This window comes from Pelodiscus sinensis, chromosome 15 (assembly GCF_049634645.1).
Source record: "Pelodiscus sinensis isolate JC-2024 chromosome 15, ASM4963464v1, whole genome shotgun sequence".
NCBI classification, from domain to species: domain Eukaryota; kingdom Metazoa; phylum Chordata; order Testudines; family Trionychidae; genus Pelodiscus; species Pelodiscus sinensis.
The window spans coordinates 8,588,201-8,605,688 of record NC_134725.1 but is presented as its reverse complement, the minus strand read 5'-3'; the positions used below and the strand labels follow the sequence as shown (position 1 = coordinate 8,605,688).

General features: G+C 46.0%; 1 protein-coding gene across 2 annotated transcripts in view; it reads right to left on the bottom strand.

The window, feature by feature from the left end:
- SPPL3 (signal peptide peptidase like 3) overlaps nt 1-17,488 on the bottom strand; it is a 111,613-nt gene that overhangs the window by 41,882 nt on the left and 52,243 nt on the right. The window contains exon 2 of one of the 2 annotated variants that reach the window (XM_075898071.1): nt 12,529-12,606. In XM_075898071.1, coding sequence (XP_075754186.1) covers nt 12,529-12,606 — 78 coding nt within the window. Of the gene's footprint in view, nt 1-12,528; nt 12,666-17,488 lie in introns of those variants that run through there. The other variant, XM_006114751.4, reaches the window with a different exon arrangement.

The following is a 17,488-nucleotide window of genomic DNA, read 5'->3' as shown; positions in this document are numbered from 1 at the left end:
GGCAGCAGCAGCATGGCAGATGGTGCGGCCCTGGGAGAGTGAAGTCACAGCAGGCCTGGTGGCACCAGGGAGCAGAGCCATGGCTTCCCTGACGCCTCATGGAGCAGAGCCCCAGTGGCCCTGGAGCTGGGAAGCCCCAGCTGCCCCAAGGCAATGGAGCCTAGCAGGCACTGCAGCTCTGAGGAGCTGAGTCACAGCATTCCCAGAGCCTCAGTGCCATGGCAGTTCTAGTTTCTGAGAGTCCCGATGGTGTCTTGGCAATAGAGCCATGGCAGCCACAGTGCCTGGGGTGTGGGAGGCTCAGGGCTGGGGCAGTCCCATAAAGGGGGCACAGCCACAGCTAGCCTCTTTCACCCGTCTGGTGACTGTCTCTTTTTTTGTATGGTTTTATGAGAAGGAATCCATTCCAGGGACAGTTAATTTTCATGGCACAACCAAACCCTGACCTTGCTTTAATTTATGATAAGAGAAAACTGTATAATGAATGTGGTAGTCCTACCTCTTATTGTTTAGAAGCTCTTAAGACAGACAAGCAAACACACACGGACAGAGAGACAGAAACTCTCTGAACTATACAGTAGCTATGCCATGCAGACATATCCTATGGGATCCAATTAGGTCCCCCTCCTAGGAGGTATATACTATTTAAACACTTTTTAAAAGTTAACTGTCACATAATGGGTAACAAACCCAATCTTGTCACAAACTAATTCTGTAAGCTCCAACTTAAAGAATACTTAACTGAAGGGATTTGGGCACTCATATAAAGCTTACTAAACTAATGAGCAGCCTACTGAGACTAAAATAGTACAACAGTAGTGCTAATCCAAGTCACACAAGTCTGACTGCAAACAAACCCTTACTAAAATCAATGGGGTCAAAGTATGATATTTTGCTAAGATACTTGCCGATCCAATTTTTGAACAGTGATTTTGATGGTTGGGGATTTGAGGATAGGGGAAAGTAAGGGTGCAAAAAAATGGTGCTTAATTATTTTCACTACTGAAAATTTACAATTTTAGACTACAGGCAGTCCCCGGGTTACGTACAAGATAGGGACCGTAGGTTTGTTCTTAAGTTGAATCTGTATGTAAGTCGGAACTGGCGTCCAGATTCAGCCGCTGCTGAAACTGATCAGTTTCAACAGCGGCTGAATCTGGACGCCAGTTCTGACTTACATACAGATTCAACTTAAGAACCCCAGGCATCCCCAAGTCAGCTGCTGCTGAAACTGATCAGGGGCTGATTCCAGGAAGCCCGGGGCAGGGACTTCCTGTAGTCAGCCGCTGGTCCGTTTCAGCAGCGGCTGAATCAGGACGCCTGGGGCAGAGCAGCTGGGGTGCTGCTGGGTTGGTCCAGTAGCGCCGCCGCTCCTTGGCACTACTGGACCAACCCAGCAGCACCCCAGCTGCTCTGCCCCAGGCGTCCTGATTCAGCCGCTGCTGAAACTGACCAGCAGTGGCTGAATCAAGATGCCTGGGGCAGAGCAGCTGGGGTGCTGCTAGGTTGGTCCAGTAGCGCCCAGAGCGGCACTACGGGAACAACCAGCAGCGCCCCAGCTGCTGTACCACAGGCGTCCGGAGCAAAGCGGCGGAGCACGTGGGCAGCGGACAGCCCAGACGCGTCTGGGCTGTCTGCTGCCCACGTGCTCCGCCGCTTTGCTTTCTCTCCCTGGTCTGCTGGAGACTAGGGAGATGGCCCTGTTCGTAACTGCGGATCTGACATAAGTCGGATCCGCGTAACTCGGGGACTGCCTGTATTTAGTGTTATGTAAGACTTAACACAGTATCCAGCACTTTACATGGTAATATATGACTGCAATATAGCTACAATTCACAGCAACTTCTTCTCTTAAAAGAGTCTTCTCAGCTAGCTTAGGCATTGTGCAGTCTTTGGGTCCTCAGCTTCACTAACAGGGGAAGACAAGAATCAGTCAGAGGCAGTGGGCTGAGAACAAGGGTAGGACACACCATTGTAACCCTTTGAGTGAAAGGGTGGTAGTAAACCAACTGACTACTACTGGAAATGCATTCATCTAGCCTTGACAGAGGGAATGTTCCAGTGCAGAATCTCACGTGGGGATAAAAGAAAGATGACGACAAGAGTCTGTCTGCTAAAAATATTTGTTTCTAAATGAAAATTAAGCCTTAATTCTGACTCATGGGATAGAACATCTCATGTGTAGCAGATAAGTTTAATTGCTTTTTTAAATGTAGAAGACAAAGGTGATCTTTGGGTTTGTTAATTTAAATGATGAGAGAGGTCTTTCTGGAACCCTCTGCTTCATTCTCTTAGTACTATTAATATGCATTCTAATGAACTGAGAGCATGTCCTTTCCCTAAGGCAACTTCACTGTACAATATGTATCTTGCTTCACTGTAAATGTCAAGCTGTAAAGCCAAGTATAAACCACATGTCACGTGAGCCATTTTGATTCCACAAATGCAATAAAGTTACCCAAAGCGAAGTCACACAAGACACTGATTTCTTCCCATATAGCCTCCTGTATCCATAAGGTAAATTTAAATCTTCTACTACAAAAACTAGGAGGTATTTAAATCTCATATTACTTAGGCCTTGTTTACTATAACCCGCATTGCAAATAGCATAGCTGAAGTCAAGATATTCATCACAGCATCTTCTGTGCAGTAAGGTGGGGGCTGTTCTCTCAGACTCTGGCTACTATTCTCATCCTGATGGAGTACTGAACTCAATGGGAGAGCACTCAGAGATTGATTTATCACATCTCTGAGATAAGATAAATCCCTGGTTGGTGGATTAACTTTTACTGCATCAATCCACCATGTAGAGAAGATAGGCCCTTGCTCTCAGCAGTGTTTTGTACAGGTAAGTTTCAAAGCAGTATGCACAAAATTTTGCCACACAAACTCCAATTAGCATCAGAGACAAATCCCTATGTCATTTTGAAATGATAATGTGTTTGAGAATATTTTATTTATTGGCTAAACAAGATCTCTTTTCCCAATCCCAACTCCTTGTGGTTCAAAGAAATAAGTTCCTGAAGCAAATTCAAAATACTGCGTGGAAAAATTAAACAATGCCAGTCCCTGCTGAAGTATATAATCAGAATTAAGAAATACTGAAGAGTTAAAGCAACTTCATTTAATTCAACTGAAATCCCTTCCCCAAAACATTAATTACTTATATCAAGTTAGAAAAAGCTGCAATATGTTGATCACGACAAAATGTATATTTTAATATATTAAAGAATTCAATTGTTAGTTTTTTAATTTTCATATTTTAAAGTGTGTGCATAAGATTAAGACTTTGTGCACATTATATTATCCCTCAAAATAAAAAAAGTGAAGATAAAGTGATAAACAGATCCACATTCTTGGGTTACATAGTTACTCTCATCCATAAAATGGAGAAAACTGTCACCAGTTGGTCCAGGAAAGAATTGAGATGGCAGCATGACCCAGTATGCAAATATAGTTGTATTAATGGGAAGATTATATCAAGATGCTCACTTGTCAGCTGGTGTCCCTCTTCTGCCTGAAGTGAGACAGGAAGTCCTGATAAAGACACCTTCTACTAACCAAGAAATGGGTCATACTACTACTAGACAAAATGATTGGGCATGCACTCTTCCAATCCATCTGGTACATTAAAATCATCCCTGACAACTGGAGAAGGGTGTTATTCTGCCTCCATACAAAAAGGGTGATAATGATGTATCAACTGTAGAGAAATTATGCTGTTGTCAGTAACAAAACAAATGTTTGCCATAAGTAGTGCTGCTAATGAGAGACATTAACATTGAAACAAAGGTCAGGACATTCACTGTGGCTTTAGACTGCAGTTGGCAACATATAGGTGAGGCAATTTTGAGTGGCATGCACAGTCTGACGGGAGCTCAGCCCCATCTCCTCCCCCACACAGTGGGCAGCCTGCACAGATGCGAGGCTTGGAACACTAGCTCTGGCTTCTGGACACAAGGGGGGGAGGGTTGGGTGAAGAAAGCCCAACGACAAATCTCCCTACTCATGTCCATCCCTGGCATCCTCAAGAGCTGCCCCAGATCCCCACCCACCTCCACCAAGTGGCACAGGGACAGTCCCCCCTCCCTTGCACAAAGCTGGGACAGTCCCCCCGCCCGCTGAACTGAAGTCCCACCCCCGCTGCTCCGCCCACACAGAATGCACGGGGACTGGAGAAGAAGCAAGCAATAGAGTGGGGGAGTACATCCCCAGGGACCCTGAGAGCCACCTGGCTCTCAACTTGCTTCCACCAGGTGACACAGAGATCCCACGCAGATTTGCAGAATTGAGGTTCTGCCCACCACAGCCCTGCTGGCATGTGGGGACCTACAGGTAGGGGGTTTAAAACAGGCTGCCCTGTCCCTGGGTCCTGGCCAGGACAGTCCCTGAGCTGTGAGATTGGTGGGGTATATCTGGGGTGTCAAGGTCTGGGGGTGATGAGAAAGAGGCGGCAGCTGTGTGAGAAGGAAGCCATGGGGTGGGGGTGAGTCTACCCTCAGCGGCCCTGAGAGTCACCCCAGTTCTCCACACCCATCATGAGTGGCACAGGGACCTTGTTCAGAGCCAGGACCCCCCATGGGAGGGGTATGGGACGGGAGGGGAGTGGCAGGGTAAAGTAGTAATGGGGGAATTGGGGACTGGGGAGCGATGGGGTTAGGCTCAGAGATCATAGGACCCCTCCCCACAGGCAAGGCTGTGCAAGCAGCAGACCCCAGGGACTGCCCACAGCTTGACCCTGGCCAGGAAGCAGGACACAGACAGACCACAAGCCCTGAACTGATGCATGGGGAGGAGTGAGGCCTGGCCAGCTCTCAGGGAGGACAAGCATGCCCAGGTTAGTCTGTTGCTCTGAAATCACTCCCTTCTCTAACAAACTAGACACCCCGCCCTCAGCTGCACATCACTCCTGTCTAACTGCTTGCCTCTGTGGCTCAGTACAGCTTTCAGTCTAATCCCTTTACTTCAGGGGCTAGCCATAGTCTGATTTAGCCACTCTCATCACAGGAGGCAAAGAGATGGGCCTCTCTAGAGGTACAGACAACAGATTATATTTCTTAACTCAGTCTCTCCTCCCTCTAGGAGAGATTTATCTTCCTTGGATTTCTGGGGCTCAAAGGGGCTTTCCCTGCCTCTCACTCTGTACCCGAAGCGTTCCCTCTTGGTCCCTAACATGTTGCACCTTTACAGTTCCTGCTCTCCTGCAGCATGTCCTTCTCATGCCGTTAAATCGACCAAAGGAGAGGCTTTGCAACAGTTCCAGCCAGCCCATGATTGGCTCCAGATGTTCCAATCAACCCTGTCTCAACTGGCACATTCTAGAATGCCTCCTGGTATCTTAACCTGGGGTAGGTCTTGTTTGGCTACCAGGGAAACAGGGACTTGTTTACCCTGGAGCTAATATACCTCCTTTCTGTTAGTTTTTTCAACTTTTTTGTAGCCACCAGGACTGACCAGATGACAGGAAACTGCCTTCTGATCACACCATGACAAACAGATTATTTCAGTGCCTGGGCCATCATTCGTGTCATGCAAATGTTTTCCTGGCACTTGTTCTATGGCAAATTTTGATTAACTGTAAATTAAGCTTCTGACTGGATTTACCTTCTTCCCTTGGAACCTCTTCAATCAATCTAACAGAGGCATGGATTTTTATGCCAATTACTCAACCACCCAATTCTTTCTGATTCTATTACCGCACTTCTGTTGAAGTCACCAGTCAAGCAATCCATCAACATAACTATTGTCTTTATTCTAGACTGGGAATTTAAATTCCAAGTCTACTTCCTATAAAATATGGGTAAATTGGTACAGATTTTCCTTTCTTCCTATCAAGTGTATAACCTCACCTTTTCCCAACATAACACCTCTCTCCCAGCCCCAATAACCCTTAGAGACAAAAGGAAATGTCATGCCTTACACTATTCTCCAGAACAAATCTATCGTCTCACTGAATATTATTTGGTGGACAGGGTGGGTTCCAAAAGGTTATCCTTGTGATTGCTAATGATTTCTAGGACGTATTCTGACTAAACTAAATCCATTATTTCCCCCAACTTTTTAAAAGGACAATTCTGTATCTTATAGCAAATTGCTTAAGATTGTTTTTTTTTTTGGGGGGGGGGTGCTATATAGAGTTTAAACTGCAGTATTTCTCAAACATAATCCCTGCTTTGCAGACAGAAATAGCCAGTGTGCAAAGGCCACCATGGATGACAACATTAATCCTGTAATACTGTGCCCTACGCTCTAGTTAAACACTTCCTGGGACACAGGAACTACTATTGTGCCATCAATAAAAGGGGAACCAGAGGAACAAAATGTGAACATTATTAACCACAGACAGTAGGCAATTCATGCTCTAATTTGGGCATTTTGCTATTAGATATAAGTGGTCTCAAAATCACTAACACAACAATACAGGCATAATTTTAGGAAGGTCTTTTGAAGACAGGTGCCTTTAAACTAGTAAAAAATTATTAATTTTGGGCAGATTTATATTGGTGGCTAACACATCTTTCCATATCCTTCAACCATCCTGCCTGCAAAGATAAGGAAATAAGAAAAATATTACATTTCTGGTTTTGATAAACCTTGTTAGTTTAACATGGGCACAAAATTACAAAAAATGTGTTTGATGGTAAGATAAGTCCTCATTCTATATTTTAATACTTTATTGAAATGCATTGACTGGTATAACTCAGTCCAGAAGATATTATTGGAGCAAATACAGCTGTGAAAGTAATACATGAATAAGAATATAATGTGAAATTCTCCTAGTAAGAATAAATTACATGATTTGCAATTCTCATGATTTAGGCCAGATGGTTGCCAATAGCTGAGGTCAAAAGCATTCTCCCAATTACATAAGGTTGCAGAGTTATGTGTTTATTAAGTTTCAGACCTTGTTTCTAAATTTGCAATATTTTCCAACTTAATGATACGGGACTAGATAGGGTCAGTAATTTGATCTGATATGGCAGCATGTACACAAAATATTCTCAAATTAGATATCAGAATGTTTGAAGTCAGGCTTCTATGCAGTATTTGGCACCTGCTCTTTATACTCTGAATTGTATCTTATGATTAATTAACAATGGAGTACAAGAAGACTAAGGACACATTAGTTCTTGTTAATATACAAATATACTATATCAAGTGGAATATGCTGTATTATGAACACAACAATGTAATATAAAATTTAGAAGCTAGTCCAAATTAAAGAAACCTAATCCTTCCTCACAACTATCAGAAGACACTGGGTAAGTTGCACTGGTCTAATATATATTCTGCTGCTCAAAAGATGCTGAAACAGACTGCAGATTGTTATAATCTTAAACCTGTTCATCAAAGGTCTTCTACTTCTGTGCAGCTTGCTAATTCTCTCACAGAAAGCCTGCCTTTTCTGCATTGTCATAAAAGCCAACGGACTGAGACTGGCACCTGAGTTTTTGCACAAGTTCGCTCTGCATCCTGCTCTTCCAAAATATGCACTTCGCCCTTGTGCATCATTAAAGGAAAGGAAAAGGGCTAAGTAGAAATCAGGTCACTATCACCTAAATTAAGGAGCTGTAGTCCAACAAAAAATGGAAAGTGGGGTAAGGAATTTAAGCACAAATCTCTCAGCAGAAAGACTGCCCAAACCAGCCAAAAGAAAGGTGTTTCCATGTACTCAAAATAAAAAGCTAGTTGCCACCACTAGCATCAAAAAAAGTATTCATGATGGGTAGGAAAAAGATTTCTGAGCTGGAATACGTCATTTCCTCAGTTTCATTTACCTTTATTTACCACTGTCATCTAACATCATGCCAGCAACTTACCTGATTGCTACTAGGTAAGTTAGATTCTTCTATAGTTTTCCATAATTCTCCTTAATGATCCTGATTCCAATGTTGATCATAGGGACAACTCATTATCAACTTCTGTCCATTCTGAGTTGCCATGTTATATAACTGTTCCTTATTTATATGGATTGATCAATAACAGAACTTTATTCCTTAAAGTGCTGTTCTATGCTGAAAAGTGATTAAAACGGTATTGTGGAATACAGGCAGTCCCCGGGTTATGTACAAGATAGGGACTGTAGGTTTGTTCTTAAGTTGAATCTGTATGTAAGTCGGAACTGGCATCCAGATTCAGCCGCTGCTGAAACTGATCAGTTTCAACAGCGGCTGAATTTGGACGCCATTTCCGACTTACATACAGATTCAACTTAAGAACCCCAGGCGTCCCCAAGTCAGCTGCTGCTGAAACTGATCAGCAGCTGATTCCAGGAAGCCTTGGGCAGAGCAACTCTGCCTCGGGCTTCCTGTAGTCAGCCGCTGGTCAGTTTCAGCAGCGGCTGACTTGGGGACGCCTGGGGCAGAGCAGCTCGGGAGCTGCTGGGTTGATCCAGTAGCGCGGTCGCTCCACAGTGCTACTGGACCAACCCAGCAGCACCCCAGCTGCTCTGCCCCAGGCGTCCTGATTCAGCCGCTGCTGAAACTGATCAGCAGCGGCTGAATCAGGACTCCTGGGGCAGAGCAGCTGGGGTGCTGCCGGGTTGGTCCAGTAGCACCAAGGAGCGGTGCTGCGGGACCAACCGGCAGCGCCCCACCTGCTCTACCACAGGCCCTGGGCTTTGCTCCACATCTCCCTGGTCTGCTGGGGGGGGGGGGGGAGCGCACCAGCTGCGTCCCCCAACAGCAGACCAGGGAGACACTGAGCAAAGCCGCGGAGGACCCGGGCCGGACCCGCGGCACTTCCAGATCAGCGCCGCGGATCCAGCCCGGGTCCTCCGCCGCTTTGCTCTGCGTCTCCCTGGTCTGCTGGCTCCCCCAGCAGACCAGGGAGACGGGGAGCAGCTTTTCTCGCCCCGGAGGAGGCGGGCAGCGGGACCAGGCATCCCGCCGCTCCAGTCCTCCGGGGCGAGAAAATCCCCGTTCGGAACTGCGGATCTGACATAAGTCAGATCCGCGTAACTCGGGGACTGCCTGTACATTGCTATTAGTACTAAAGATCCTGAAGACCAAATAATGTCCTAAGTATCAACCATTCAACATTTCTCATGCACTTGCTTTCTGCACATTGGTTGTCTAGGGCATAAATGAAACACACTATTCAAAGTAAAAGAAAATAGTCTCACTTGCAATATTATTGATAAATATTATTGACAAGAGAAGAACCCAGCTTAAGTATTATATCCCAAACTGATTTCACAAGGAGACAGACAAGCTGTTTTACAGGGCAATTAGACTATGAAATCACTACATCAACATGGAAACCCCATAGTACCATTTTTATAGTCATTTTACAAAGCAGAAATGTAGATATTTTAATAGCTTTTTACAAAGAATTTTTTCAGAAGCCAATTTAACAATTATGTTCCAAGTCATTGTTAGCTAAAGTGCATTGAGCAGCTCTCCTTTTTCCATTATTTCACTATTTTTCTAGAAAATAATAGTTCAAAGAAGTATAACCTTACTTGCAGTGGAAATGACTTGGTCATCATTTATCCAAGTGCTGTATTATGCTGGTATTGAGGTACGAGTCATAGATCTATAGTATCAAAGATCACTATTTTCTTTTTGAAGATAGGTGCAGTATTTGTAATCTTTCTTTGTTCAAGGACGGGCGCTGTTTTAGGAAATACTACTTATTTCAGCAAAAGTTCACTTATTTTAGTATTTTATTGCTTTATGAACTCACAAATGAATACCACTTTTGGTAAAAATAACCACTGAATTTCTAAATAGCTGAATTATTTCTTAAATGTGTCTGTTAACACCACACAACCATATCCTACATAAATCATGACATTAGCCTGAACACCAAAGCAAAGAAGATGGAAAGTTCTCCCCACCACCTTAGCAGAGATGAAGGCCTAATAGTAGAAAAGAAGAGTGGGCCCCTCAGCTTTAGAATTTACTCCCCAGTTTGACTGTAAAGGCCCAAAGCTGGAGACCATCAGGACGCACTGCAAAACTTCTGAGGAATACCTAAAAAAGAATAAGGTGATGAAGGAGGGAATTTTGAAGATAGAAGTCTACTGGAAGAGGAGGAGGATTTTAGTTTAAGAGTTCCTGGTGATTTATACTGACTGTGCTGCTGTACTTTATATTCTGTGTTATCTTAAAATGGTAATTTTAACATCTCCTAGAACATATGAATAGTTACCCTTTTTATTATATAAACTCGAACATCCAAAAATAGAAAAAAAACATATCAAGTTTACCCATAACTTCTTCACAAATATTCACTTTCATTACCCTTTTGGCCATAAACTAGATGGGTCCAAAACTCTCTTGCACCTAGAATATTTATTTAAATATTCATTAATAATCTTAATATACTTGGCTATTTTTCTTTTCCACTTATATATCTTCTGTAACTTTTCCTTTGACGAAAGGTTTCTCAGCTCTAACACTACCAAAGTAAAATATTAGCCCTATGAATATCCAGGAATACCTGCCTAACCTTAATATTAGAGACAGGCAATTCTCACCAAAAATTACTGTTTGCATTGTACAACTTTACTCAAATATATCCTTGAGGGCTGCCACCGGACTGTTCAAGATTTTCACACCTCATTTTGGAATATTGAGAGAAGTGATTTTGTGCTGCATTGCTCACTGTGAATTTCTGGCTGTTTATCATATTCCTATTAGTAAAAACTAGGGGGCTGTGCCCCCTGCTTGCTGCACTCACCCAACCCCCTCTCATCTGGGATTGGCAACCGTGGCTCTCTCCCCGGTCACCAGGGAGGGCTGGGCTGCAGCTGTGCCAGCCCAGGCCCTTCTCCCCTCCCCACACCCATCTGAGAGCAAGGGTCCTCTCTCCCTCCCTCCCTCCCTCCCTCCCCCCCACTCCAGCCCAGGCCCTTTCTCTCTCCCTCCCAATCCCTAAACCTCCTAACCCTGGTCGTGGCATGCACCAGGCCCGGCTGTAACCCAGGCAGCTGAAGAGACACAGGGGATGCCTGCTCACCCCACATGGGGCACAGGTACTGTGCACACAGCCCTCCAGGTACTGCAGCCTGCTGAGGTGGGGAAAGCAGCAGCATGGGGGTAGCGGTCCTGACCTCTCCTTCATGAGGTCCCACCGGCAGAGCCCAGGGCCACCCGTCTGCCCACCAAGAGCAGAAGGGAAGGAGCAGACAGGTCAGTGTGGTGGCTACCCCGGACAGCTCGGGGGTGCTCTGGCAGCTGCATTAAGTGCAGCCACTGGGGAGGGCGTGAATCTCCGTGGAGGCAGCCAGACTCCAGGTGGTTGGGCACCGCACTCTGGTTCCCCAAGAGTCTGTAAGCAAGGGAGCCCCCAAGAGTCCACTGCTGGCACATAAGCCCAGCAGAGAGCCCTGCTCTTAGTGCCTGTCCCTGGGCAGCTATCCCGAGCACCATACCCTTCTCCCTTGCCCCTGGGTTGTTAAGGCTACAATGTATGGTCTGCTGGCTACTGTGCCATGTTTCTTGACATTGAAAGCCCTGTGGGGTGAGAGTGGAGGAAGGGAAATAGGGGCTTGGTTTAAAATAATTCTAAGTGGTATAGGGAAACAGCGAGGTCAGGTTTGAGAGGGAGAAGGAGGGAGAGAGGTAGGAGGCAGACGGAACGTAGAGTGACCTCACTCTGTTATCCCATAGGAAAAAATTTTTAGAGAGAGACAAGTACTGAACTAATGTTTTCCAAGCTTGCTAAATAAAGCAAGTGTTTTTCATAATTTTTAAAATGTTAAAGGTGCAACTAACCAGATTTTACAGATTTTGTTTATCTGGTACAACTTATCTCTAGGGCATTTTCAAACCAGTTAAACATTTCTTGCTTGATGCAACATTGGGTACTCGTTTCCCTTCCTCCCTGAACTTCCATAGTTTAACTGGTTATTCCAACTGGAGGCCCTTAAGATTATTGGTAATTACTTTTACAACTTTCTTGCGATGCAAGGGTCAAGTAATCTAATTTTCGAAGACACTCAAATATACCTTACAGGTTTAAGATTCAGCAAGCACCAATTCCATGATATGGAAAACACCAACAAGCAGTTATACAGTCCTGTATGACTGCTATACGGACCATGTATCAAAAATACTTGATAGAATCCATTTGTATCCTCCACATAGTTTCACATCCATTGGGAAAGTGTGTCCCTGGCCAATTTACTCCATATATAAGTGTAAAAAACTACTTTGGTATACTTCCTTGAACCTTGATCTACCTTCACATAGTTACATATTTTAGAAATTGATCTTCCAAATATGCTAGGTCCTTTCATTTTTTTCCTTTTCTTTATAGCAGTCTCAGAAACAAAAGTTTAAAATCCATTTACAAGTATTAGTCTGAGAAAGAGAAACAATGAACACATGTACATGTCAGACCATTAAGTATTAATTAGTTCTTTGTTGCCTCTTGTAGACAGGTCTAACACTAAGTGATAAGCGTTGTTTCTACCTTGAAGCAAGCATGTACTAAGATGACTAATGTGCTGAATGCAACACTCTTCGTGATGCAGTTTTCATCTGAAATATAAATAGAGGCTTTAGAAAATATTCTTACCTGAAGCTGCCATAGACTATAAGAAGAATGGAAATCAGGAACGTAGACACTTGACTGGAATCCACAAGGGAATACGCCCTAAAATGGGGGAGAGAAAGACAAAATGTGTTACCACAGAGCATCACCTCTTGGCTGTCATTTGATAACTCTTTGCCTTATGTTAAAACAAATATGGCACTGAATGACAAGTCAGCAGATCCCCAGAATGTCACTGACAAATAAGAAAACACTTAAAAAGGCTGACTAATTAGCTTATGATATTCAATGACAGACTCTCAAATTATCTGGAGCATTCAAATAGTGATCAAATATCACTTTTTAAAACTTGTGCCAAACTCAACCCACACATCCACACAATCTTCTGCCAAAGCTTGAAAGCAGGAAATTCTTTAGCTTTATCTATTGGAACCAGGCATGTGAGATGAAACTGTGATAGCGTGCAGTCACAGATGACTCCTTGGGGGTACTTCCCAGAGAGCTGACAAGCCACTGATACTCACGTCCTTGCTCTCTGGGGCTTCTCACACCCTGTCCTGCTGGGCCAACCCAGTTGGTCTCCCCCAGCCAAGGCTCCGAGTTTAGATCACTGCTGCCCCCACTCCCGCCAGGTCCCAGGAAAAAACAGTTTTGGGCCCAGCTTCCAGGAAAACCACTCCCCAGATGAGATCAGAAATCCAAATAAACCCTTCAGGAAAGCCCCCTTTAACAATGAAAGGAGGATGTACACACTGATTGCTCCTCCAGGTAATAATTATTTACATTGGGCTTGATAGTAAATAAAAACGATTTTCTTAAGTACAAACAGTAGGATTTAGATGGTTGCAAGTGAAAACAAGCAGAGCAAAGCAAATTAACAATTTAAAGTAACAAAAAAAAAATACATATAGCTAATTCTAACACCTATTACAAATTTACCCTAAAACTGTTCTTATTCCAGCTAACCCTCCAAGCCACAGAAGTTCCTTTTTTGCCTGGGGTCTTTGGTTCATTCTCTTGGGAACGACATGCCAGCCAAAGACAAAATTTTCCTAGCATTACTTGAGTCTTTAACTCAATGTTTGTTATTTGGAAGATAAAATGAAAAACTTACATGTTTTATTTGAATTACTGATCTGGGGTGGATATGCCCCCTGGCTCCCCAGCCAGAGTGAATAACACAGCCACTTGTGTATCTCCCCCTCACTCCTGATGAAGGGGAACAGCCAGCAATGTTCCCATATGAACCAGAGCCCCATATCCTCCTAACAGGTATTGGGGAGGCAGGAGGCTCAGGGCTGAGGCAGTCCCAATGGGTGGGGGAGGATAGCCCCCCTCCACCAGCCTCTTTCACCTGCAAGGTGATTCTGTCTCTTATGTTGGGTTAGACTAGGGGGCTGCGTCTGCTGCTCACTACACTCACCAACCCCCTCTCTCTGGGGGTAGGTGTCTGGCCAAGGAGACGGGTGCAGGCTGGGAGTCTTGGTGGCCTTGGTAGGAGGAGTGCACGAGGGGGCTGGTGGTGCAAGCTCTTGGCAACGTGGTGAGCATGTGAGTTGGAGGTGCAGGGTCTCAGAGGAAGGCTTATGAGAGAAGCCCAGGAGTGTGGGGTCTCAGCAGAGCAGTGACTGAGGGGGCTGGGCTGCACCAATCCTCCAGCCTAGTTCCCACCCAACCAAGTCTCTGCACCCCCACCCTCCACACACACTGCCCTGCCAAGCAAAGGGAAAAGCCTCCTTGAAGCACATCCGTGCACTGCTGTTCCCTCAGTCTGGAGAGGGGGAAGGGACGCAGCAGTGTAAAGGGAGCCTCGGGGCTTTCTCCCCTCCCCTGCAGAAAGCCAGTGCTGGTGCCCCAGCCTCACCTCCCCCAACCTGCAAGACTCCCCATAAGCTGCCGCTTCTGTTTCCCCTCCCCTAGCTAGGGGAACAACTGAGCAAGGATGCGCTTCAAGGAGGCTTTTCCTGCTGCTTAGAAGGGTGGTGAGTGAAGGGAATGGGAGTGTGGGGTCTTGGCTTGGGGGGCAAAACTAGAGAGCTAATATGGACTCCCTGCTGCGGGAGGTGGGAAGGGGGGAAGTGGGGCTGAGTCAAGGGGCATGAAAAAGGAAGCCACCAGCAGGGCAAGTGGGGAGCTCGCCACATCCCACCGCCGCTGACCATGCTACCTTTGGGGCTCCCTGAACTGCAGCTTCACCTAGGAGGGAGGCGGGTGGCGCACAGAGTCCTTTGTGGTGTGGCTGCTGCCCCATGCCCAGGGCTTTTCCACACTGTGCCTGCTGATATTGTGGGCTGCAACCAGGCGGGCTTTCCCCTACTCTCTGCAGCACTTCAAGCTCCTTCTTCTCCCCCAGGAGCGGGGCACCCCGCACTCCAGCTCACTGTAGCGGGCCATCCCGAACTAAGCCAGGGGTCTGCCTTGCCACCTCCTCTTTCCCCAGGATTGCAGCATTATTGAGGGAATTCTCTCTCACTGTCACCTACCCTCCACCCCAGTATGATGACACCAACGTGATGATGTCATTCTGCAGGAAATTTTTTTAGATGATAGACAGACAGACAGACGCAATCCCATTCTAGGCACAGCCGATTTTCTGGGCTTATCTTGCTTTAAGTTATGGTAAGAAGCAGCTCTATACCGAAGTTGCTGGTTCTAGCTCTTACCAAGTTCTTCAACAAACAAACTCGCTCAAATATGTAGTAGATATATATTAGACTAACTATAAAGGCTTCTGAAGACAACAAGAACTGTGGCAGCACTCCCAGACACTGTGCCTCTGCTTTTTATAAAAAAGCCAGGCTCTTTATACATTTAAAGAACAGAGGAGCAATGGGTGAGAATGAGCACGAGCTGGGAATCAGCTGTCCCGGCTTGCACCCAGTCTCAGATGCTGCACCTGTGCTTTTTAAATGTATTAAGAGCCTGGTTGCTTCAAGGCTGTGAGCTTACCCCACTGCAGAGCTGCAGTTTCCCCCCTTATCAACTAATCGAGTAATCACCAGAAATTCCATCGACTACTCAATTAGCTGATTAAATGTAGTGTAACATCCCTAGTGTCATCCAGTGTTCTCCCTGCAAGCTGTGCACTTAGGCAGCCACCAAGAAGAGATTCAAAGGATGTCCCACTGATTACCAGAACACCACAGCCAACAGCATATTGCTATTGGTGGTGCACATCTGCATATGCCTCAGTGCATGTAGCAAAATTTATTTCACACACAGAGGGAAAACATTAGAAGGAACATTGTTGTAATCTATATCCTGTGATATTTGTTCATTCTGTAAAAATCTCGTGAAACTGCATGTCCTTCCTCATTGTTTGCCATCTCTAACAGAATCATGTAGCCTATACATCTCTGCATTACTGTGATAAGCATCACAAGCACAGAACACCTGATTTTCCATCTGCAGAGCTGTAAGGAGAACTGAATCAACGGGGTACATGACCATTTCTCGTATGACAGATGGCCATGGAACACAGCAAGAATCAATTCAAGATTACTGGAGGTGTTCATGTAACAACTGCAGACAGTGGAGCACTGCTTCTGGATCTTAGAAACAAAACACTGATTGGTGGGACTTCACTGTAATGCAGGCTTCAGATAATGAGCAATCGCTGCAGAACTTTTGGATGTACAGGCAGTCCCCGGGTTACGTCAGTTAAGTCGGACCCCTAGATACGAACAGGGAGGGGGCCCCTGCTAGTGTGGGGTGCCTTCCCCACTGTCGCTGCCTCCGGCAGTGCGGGGGGGCGCTTCCCCACAGAAGACCAGGGAGATGCGGAGCTAGCGCCCCCCCCCCCCCCCAGCAGACCAGGGAGACACGGAGCGGCTTTTCTCGCCGCGGAGGACGCAGATGGCTGGACCGCGGCGCATCTCGGCGGTCCCGCCGCCCAAGTCCTCCGTGGCGAGAAAAGCCGCTCCGTGTCTCCCTGGTCTGCTGGGGGGGGGGGGGGGGGGGAGGCGCAGCTAGTGCACCCCCCCCCCCCCCCCCCCAGCAGACCAGGTTTTTCTCGCCGACGCCTGGGGTAGAGCAGCTGGGGGGCTGCCGGGTTGGTCCAGTAGCGCCGAGGAGCGGCGCTGCGGGACCAACCCAGCTGCTCTGCCCCAGGTGTGTCCGATTCAGCCGCTGCTAGTCAGTTTCAACAGCGGCTGAATCTGGACGCCAGTTCCAACTTACATACAAATTCAACTGAAGAACAAACCTACGGTCCCTATCTTGCACGTAACCCGGGGACTGGCTGTACACGGCCACATTCCTAGATCTGTGCGCCATGCTTACCCCATTACTGCAGCCACCAAAAAAAAAGAATAGGAACCATACTGGTGGCAGAAAAGCAACTGGCAGTTAGGTATGTTAAAAATGTGTTTATTCAATTTCAGCAGTTACACAATTACGTGCAGTGGGAAGAGAGGAGGCTCCCCAGGAGCTGCAGCCAGTGTATGCAGGGAGCCAGTTCTTAAGCACTGGCTCCCGTCTACCCTCGGGAGGAGCAGGCGGCTCCATGGGAGCTGGTACATGCAGAATCCAGTTTAAAAGATGGCTCCTTTCAAGCACTGGCTCCTGCCTGCTTCCTCTCCTCACTGCAGCCTCTGATAGAGAGGCTGGGGGAAGGAAGAGAGTTCTGCATATAACCCAGCACGTTAACAGACAGGTCCAGGCTCATCAGTTAACCATGTACACAGTTAACACTTTTCACAAAGCAATCATTTTGTACTTGAACTTTCAATTGTCTTCTCAAAGGAAACACTTTTAAAATTTTAGCCTAGGAGCATAAATTCATTATTCTACTAGACTCCAAAAATTATGGACTGGATTTACTGTTTATTATAAAAATCCCTGATCTGACTTCTGCACTCCCTCCCAACTCCCTGACCACACAACCCTACCCTTTGTCCTTTACCAGTGTTTCCCATTTTATTTGACCACTGAACCCTCTACAAAAAAAATGGCCAACCCCTAAGACCAGCTCAGAGTGACGGGG